General features: G+C 54.0%; 1 protein-coding gene across 1 annotated transcript in view; it reads left to right on the plus strand.

The window, feature by feature from the left end:
- The window catches only part of HEXA (hexosaminidase A (alpha polypeptide)), a gene marked incomplete at its 5' end in the record, with an annotated part of 7,194 nt that extends 3,057 nt beyond the window's left edge, over positions 1-4,137 (plus strand). Inside the window, 7 exons of the mRNA XM_009707214.1 lie at positions 820-1,000; positions 1,283-1,369; positions 1,728-1,800; positions 2,266-2,446; positions 2,788-2,878; positions 3,313-3,417; positions 3,925-4,137. Coding sequence (XP_009705516.1) covers positions 820-1,000; positions 1,283-1,369; positions 1,728-1,800; positions 2,266-2,446; positions 2,788-2,878; positions 3,313-3,417; positions 3,925-3,988 — 782 coding nt within the window. The remainder of the gene's footprint in view (positions 1-819; positions 1,001-1,282; positions 1,370-1,727; positions 1,801-2,265; positions 2,447-2,787; positions 2,879-3,312; positions 3,418-3,924) is intronic.
- Positions 4,138-7,783: the final 3,646 nt, after the last annotated feature.

Genomic DNA, 7,783 nt, shown 5'->3' on the forward strand with positions numbered 1-7,783 from the left:
GCTCTTCTGCTCTGCCAAAACCAACATTGTGAGTAATGCAAGGATCTTAGGCTTTACTGAGGGTACAGCTGACCAAGCTTCCTTGCTCTGCTTGGCTCTGCCCCAGTCCTGACATGCTGCTCTCTGCTCCAAGGACTGCACGTGCCTCCTCTTCCATGTTTGCAAGCGTGAGAAGCTCCAGGAAAACATTGCCTTGTCTTTCTCTCTTTCCCCTGCCTCCAAATGCCGTAGCCCGCACTGGAGTGCACCCTGCGCGTGTGGTCACAGCCAAAACTGTGGGTGCCCCTGCTTCCCTGTCTGCAGTGGGTGCCTGGAGCTGGGAGTGGATGCTGGAGAATGCACCAGCATTATCTTTCCCCAGCAGCTCTGTGTGTGGTTTCCTGTAGGAATCTCCCAAAAAAAAGCAGTGGAGCCCACAATGAGAGATATGAAGGGGAAACCTGGGAAGGGTGGAAACTGGAGCATCCTGCAAGGATTTGGTGTGCCTGTATCCCATCCTTAGGGGGGGGAAAGGTGTGTCCAGCCTAAAAGGCTCGAGGCCTGCTGATCTCAACCTGGGAGCGCGTGTTTAGGGCAGGAGTGGATGTGCGTGGGGAGAGCACAAGATGAGCGCAGAACACTGATCCCTCCTCATTAGGTCAGGCTTCCTGAGCCAGAGATCATTTCTCTGCTGCTGTGTTTATGCCTTGTGTGCCATGCCCCGGGTCTCTTGTCCCCTGGCAGGCCTTGGACTGTGCTGAGGAGGGTCTGCAGGTTTATATGGGGTGATATGGCCATGCTTAGCTCCTTCCTCACTGTCCTGTGTTTGTTACGATCCAGGTGCTCCGGGCCTCCTGACTCCCTGCTATTTGGGCAAGGATCCCTCTGGGACCTATGGGCCCATCAACCCTGTCCTTAACAGCACCTACCAGTTTGTGACCAGGTTGTTTCAAGAGGTCAGCACTGTGTTCCCAGACTTCTTTCTTCACCTCGGTGGTGATGAGGTGGACTTCACGTGCTGGTGAGTCTGAGATCAGTCTGGATGGGGGCTCGGGGGAAGTATCTGGGACTGGAGTCCCAGCCCATTACATTTCGGTCATGATCATTTGCAGATCTTGGTGTCCTGCTCTCCCAGGCTCTGTGCTCATGGTGATGCTGGTTGTGGGAAGTGGCTGGTGCTGGCGCAGCCACAGCTCTTTAAAATTCCTGGGCTAGCCTTGGGCCAGTGTGGGAAGGACTTGGCCATGTCTTGGCCTTACTTCAGAGCTCAGATTGCAAGGCTTTTGTTCTCTTTGGTAAACAGGAAATCCAATCCAAAAATTCGTGCCTTCATGAAGGAGGTGGGCTTTGGTGAAGATTACAAAAAATTAGAGTCATTCTACATCCAGAGGTAAGGACGGTTGCATCCTGGGCCTGCAGCTGCAGTATATCTTCTGCACAAATATCTTCTACTGTCTGGGGACACCAGATCTCCTTTTGAGGAGCATACCCATTTGGGCATGTCTCCCTGACCCCAAAGAGAGTAGCCTAGCCACATCTTACTGGGAAATTGACCACAAAAAAGCCTGGGGCTGAGGAGAAAGAAGCCCCATAAGGGGCTGTGCTTTCTCCCTTCTCTTTCAGAAGTACCTTCACATCCTGGAGTGGGTATTGGGAATATCGGTGCTGCTGTTTTGGCTGTATGCAACCAGCAAAGAGAGGGGAGTATAGTTGGAATGACCCAAAACTTGATACTCTTTCCACTCCAGGCTTCTGGACATTGTCTCTTCCCTCAGCAAAGGTTATATCGTGTGGCAGGAGGTGTTTGACAATGGAGTGAAGGTGAGAGCTGCCTGCTTTCCCTAATGCAGTTGCTTGTGCTGCGGTGAACAGTGGCAGCACCCCAGCCAGACACACCGGTGTGCTCTGAAGGTGCCGTGCTGGGGCTGGCAGGGGGTACTCTGTTATGGGGCCGGGGTTGAGCTTGAGATGGTGCTGCCAGTGATCTGCCCTTGTGGTGGCTTTGTCACACTGCTGTCACTGGTCTCTTCCCTCCAGGTTCTTGTATATACACCTGCAAGAGACAGGTTTTAACCCTGCCCAGGATACTCTGCATGTGAGCTTATCCCTCCGTCTGTGTCTTCTGCAAACCAGATGGGGAAGTGGCTCAAAAGTCAAGCCAAGTCTGACTCAGTTTCCCTTTTGGGGGTGTCTGGAGCTGTGGATGGGTCAGGGCTGCTTGCAGGGGGAAGTGGTGCTCTTGTTGCCACATGGGTCCCGTGCCTGATGTTCACATGTGCTCTTCAGGTGAGGCCAGACACCATCATCCACGTGTGGAAGGAGAACTCCACACCGTACATGGAGGAGATGGCGAATGTCACCAAGGCTGGCTACCGGGCTCTGCTCTCTGCCCCCTGGTACCTCAACCGCATCTCCTATGGGCAGGACTGGCTTGCAGCCTACCAGGTGGAGCCCTTGAAGTTCGAAGGTGTGTTCCTTGTGTCCCCTTCCTGTATGGCAGCTGACTTGTCGCTTGGAGGAAGCACCGGGGCTGTTTGTCTTGCTAATCCATTCTCGCAGTTGACGTGAAGGTGCTTGAGTGACTGTGTCCTTAGTTTCTGTGCTATGTCCTGTTCCCAGGCTGCCAGCAGAAAACGACTGTGCTCTACTCCAGCCTGGGGTTTGAAGTGGGGGCTTCCAGAAGGGCAAGTTATTGCCTCCGTAGCACAGCCACTCGCTGCTTGTTACAGGCACCTCTGTGGGGAGGGCAATAAGTCAGCCCAGTTAACTTACAACACCCCATCATCTGAATGCTGTGTCCTCTGGCAGGCAGCCCTGAGCAGAAGGATCGGGTGATCGGCGGAGAGGCATGCATGTGGGGTGAATATGTGGACGTCACTAACCTGACCCCCAGGCTCTGGTAAGAGAGGCCATGGGGAGGTTAGCTGGAGTCGCGTGGGACAGTGCTCAGGCCCCTTTCCTTCGCCACTGAGCGACGTGTGCCAAATGCTGCGGGTTTGGCCTGTGGGTGGTGCTTGTCCCTGTCCCCTGGATGCCCATCTATGCTTAGTAACAGCTTCAGTGAGGTTTAAATGAGGGTTTGTAAGGCTGTAACATGCTTCTGTACAGCCTGCTGCTGCAACCGGTACATGTTTAATGCTGGTCTCTGTCCTGTCACCCCGGTCCACTCCTGATCCACACGTGTCTAGGAGTGGATCTTTTGATATACAGAAGCCATGTGCCTTTGTGTGCTGAAGAACGTTGGTCAAGAAAGGGTTTGGGAGCACAGGGCTTTGCGTGAGAAGCTTTTGAACCCCCCCTTGACCTGACTGCCTCTGTCCCTCGTTCCTCAAGGCCGAGAGCTGGGGCTGTAGCTGAGAGACTGTGGAGTAACGCGACCGTCAGGGACCTGCAAGATGCTTACGTGCGGCTGGCTGACTTCCGCTGCAAGCTTCTCGGGTAACCGTCCCTCCTCGCAGCTGGATGCTGGCTCGTGGGGACAGCACAAGTGCCACCTTCTCTGGGGTTCAGTCCTGGGGAGGACGGTGAGGTTGAAGTGGGCTTTCCCTGGTGCAAAATGACCCTTATTCTTATGGAAAGTCCCGAGCTTTTCTCCTGCCTGTGCGTGGGCAGAGCTTGCTTTGTGCAGTGTTGGAAGAGAGCCCCTGCTGCCAGCGTGGGCTGGTGGCTCTGTCGAGGAGAGGGCTTCGTGCTGAGGAAGGGGGACCTGTCAGCTATTGCCACTCCTCCTGCAGCACCAGCTTCCCCAGGAAACCTGCCTTTACCCCGTGCTCCCATGCGTCAGCCAAAAAATGAGTCTATAAGCACAGGATGAAAACTGCTTCCTCCTTGTCACACCTGAAACGGCACACTGATGGCCACCCTGCGCTCCTCTGACCATGCAGATGTGACCGTGGGCTCTGCTTGTGCCCTCTGTGTGACACCATCTCTCTCCTCTCTTTCCAGGCGTGGCGTCCAGGCACAGCCTCTCTACGTAGGATACTGTGAAAATGAATTCGGCGGGTTTTGAAGGGAGAGTCCTGCTGCCCTCGGTCGCGGTGCACACAGGAGGAACGATCCCTCTCTCTCAAAAGCTCCTGGCTTGGCAGAGGGACCCTTTCCCACCCCTGACTTCTGCTTTTGCTTTGTTGCAATGAACTTTTTTTTCCTTAGTGTGCACTCTTTGAGTCTTTTTCTATTTTTATTTCTTTAAATCTATGAATAAATGACCCCAGAGAGGAAAAAGGTGCCTTTTCATGGTCAGCTGGGGCTTGGGTGACCGTGCAAGGGTTATTGTTAGCAGGAGATGGGTAGGGCATGCTTCAGAGATGCCAGTGGACGAGCATCATCCCGGTGGCTCCGGAGCTTGCTGGGTGCCCACTCAGCTGCAGAAACTGTGTTTAGTCTGGGCTGCTACTACAGACTCCATCCCTGCAGAGAGAAGGTGATGAGAAGGTGTGGGCTCCCCCAGTTTTTTACACCTTGACCTCTCACCATCTACACCTGGACAAGGCACTACCTGTGCCAGGACAAGTGACACCCCACCTTGGGTTTGCTTCTGTGGTCTGTGCACCAGCAGCCAACATTGTGGTGTCGGTTCCTGTCCTTGTCTCTGTCTCTTCTCTCTCCGCCTCTGTCCAGGCAGGAGCCTTGCCTGCAAACCACCATCTCTGCTGCCCCCCAACCATGTCTGCTGCCACCTCTTCCTCCGGCTTCTTCTGAGAAGATGCCCTGAAGCCTCTCCAAGGAGACCTTGCAAACCTGCGGAGCGGTGCGTGGGTATTATGGAGTCACTGCTCAGCTCTTCCATCGGCTGTTGCCTCTGCTCAGGATTTGGCCAACTGATCCGTCCTCCTCCTGCTGTGTTGTCCTCGCGGTGCGTAGCTCAGCTTCAGGTCTCCTACATCCAGAGGGGTTTGGATTGGAAAGTATTTTCCTTGGAGAAGAGACTGGTGGTACTGCTGTCCCGCAGAGCTGGGACAGTTGTAGGTCTTGTCCTTTGATTGGAGTTGCTGTGCTGGAAACCATGTTCAGCTCAAGGCAAGGAGTCTGTCGGGGAGAAGTCCTGGCTGATGGGAGTGTTGTACAAATGTCTTGGTCTTAAATGAGTGAGATCTGCTGTTATGGCTGGAAACATTTTACTATTGAACTTTAATTTAAAAATACGGAATTAACTTTGAATTAAACATGTTCAGAAACTGTCCAGTCTTGCTTTTTTTTTTTACCCTCCTGTGGAAGGATACCCAAGCAGTGCTCCTCTGAAGTGATACGGCTTAAGGGGACGGGGGGGACAGGCAGAACTGTCATTCCCCAGAACAGGGAAGTTTAGCCAGATTTGGGGGAAAGAGGGATATTTTTTCCCCCTACTCAGAGTGGGAGGGGAAGGGTTGCCTTCCTGTGCCCTGTTTCCTGGAGGAAGATGCTCCTCAGTTTCCTCCAAGTCTTTGTGGGAAACTTGTACCCCTTTTCTCTGTTGTTTTCATCGTGAATACTGTCCTGGCCTTGTGTTTAAGACTGAGCGGAGGGAGCCAGGATTGCTGATCTCTTGGTGATTCTCTTAAATTGAGTAACCCCAAAGACCTAAATAATAATGGTTGCTTCTTTTTGCTGGAGTTTGATGTGTTGTCAAGTCCTGAAGAGCTCTGAACGGCTGCTGTAATCAGTGCTCCTTCCTCCCTACCAGCCCTGGCACAGGCAAACGTCAATCAGAAGCTTCTCATTGCTGTGACAAAATCTCCTTGTGCTCTGCCTCGAGTCCCTGCTGATGCCACCCCGTGTTCCCATGACATCTTTCGGGGTTGGCTTTGGGAAGTGTGGCTCCACAGCACAAATGCCTCAGGTATTTGTGGAGCAGAAGCTTTACTTTCTGGTCCAGGCTGGTGGCCTCTGGTGCTTTAGACCTGGGCATCTACTCCATCTGTGTGGCCACTTCTGCCTAGCTTTTCCTGCAGCCATGCGGGGGGGGAAGGACAGCCCGAGTACCATCGTTCACTAATCAGCTGCAGCACTTCGGGCTCCGAGAGGGTGGCAGGCACTAAGGAAGGGAGTTATTATGGCCTCCTGTGTTTAAAAGTTTTCTCTTCCCCCTTTTTTTTTTTTCCCCCTGATGTGGTGTAAATTGGTACCTTTGCCAGGTGCTTTTGTTGGTTCAGGGAGCTGCTGCCAGCGAGGCTGGGGCAAGGGGGAGCCTGGCCCTGGGGATGATGCTCTGCTCCCTGGGTGCTGGTCTGTGCATGCAGAGGGGATTCTTCACCATCACATCCCAGCTCCCTGCCCTCACCCTGCCCGTCCCCCTGGCTTGCCGGGCTCCCTTTCGCCCGCAGGTGGGTGCGAGAGCCTGCAGGGCCTGGGATGCTCCAGCACCAGCGGGGCTGGCGTGGGGGGACCTCCCAACCCAGCGCCTTCCTCTAAAACCTGGTGTTTACGGTCTGGGTGAAATATCAGCCCACAGTCCTGCTTCCCAAGGGATCCGCACCGGCATCTCCCCAAAACCACCATCTTGAGGGTGGCTCGGCAATGTTTTCACCCTTGCAAAGACTGGGATCCCCATCGGTGGGGAGGGAGCACCCCGCTTTCCCCTGCTGCGGCCTTGCTGTGTGGCCTGTTCCTTCCAGAACATCTATTTTGGTCGTGTAAAACTTGCCGGGGAGCAGGGAACAGGCAGCGTGTGAATCACTCGGGGCCAACGGGTTTAAAAATAAACCCAAGCGGCGGCGAAGAACAGCCGCCGAGCCCCCGGATTTCAGAGATTACGCTCCGCCCCTCCAAAACCCACCCGTGGGTGCCCACCCTGGGCGCCATCCTTATCCAGTGGGTTTTATTGGGACACACTTGAATACGTTCGCACGTGCTTGCATGCACATACTTGCAGCTGTGTGCACATGCTTGCAAACACGTGCACCCATGCACATGCACGCACACACGTGCATATGGGTCCTTGCAAACACGTGCACCCATGCACGTGCACGCACGCCCATGCATACGGGCACTTGCAAATATGTGCACCCATGCACATGCTTGCACACGCATGCAAATGGGCACTTGCAAACACGTGCACTCATGCACATGTTTGCATGCATATGCATGTGGGTGCTTGTAAACAGGCATTCAGGTACATGCTTGCACCCTTGCACACACATGCGTGCTTGCACACACATGGAAATGCGTGCATGCACATACACGCGCTCCCACGCCATTGCACAGGCTTGCAACACAGGCGTGAACCTGCATGTGCCTGTGCACGCTCTTGCATGTACTTGCACATGTGCACACTCTTGCAACCATGTGCACGCCCTTGCAGCACATGCATGTGCTTGCACACTCACACACACTTGCACAAACTTGTACACGTGCTTTCACACAGTTGAACATGCTTGCACACGGTTGAACATGCATGCACGTGTGCACGCTTGCACATACTTGCACAAACATGCACATGCTTGCATAGACTTGCACAAGCTTACACACACTTGCAACATACATGCACACACTTGCACACTCCTGCACATGCTCACCCACACTCACACACGCTTGCACACACCTGCACACTCGTGGCAGCGCACCGGGGAAGCCAGACACCCCCAGCTGAGCTGTTGCTCTGGGAGTAATTAATTAACGACTGCGCCAGGTATTACAGCCGTTCGGTCTAATTACAGACTTTTTGGGGTGGCGCGGGGTGCAGGAGGGAGGCGCATCCTCTCCCTCTATCTGGGGCAGCCCCAAGGGGGCAGCCGGGGCTGTCAGGGGTCCATCAAGGCAAAAAATGCAACAAAGTGTCAAAATTGTCCCTTTTGAGCCTTTTCTGTGTATTTAAATCCTGCTGTAA

This window comes from Cariama cristata, unplaced genomic scaffold (assembly GCF_000690535.1).
Source record: "Cariama cristata isolate BGI_N322 unplaced genomic scaffold, ASM69053v1 scaffold31019, whole genome shotgun sequence".
Classification (NCBI taxonomy): Eukaryota; Metazoa; Chordata; class Aves; order Cariamiformes; family Cariamidae; genus Cariama; species Cariama cristata.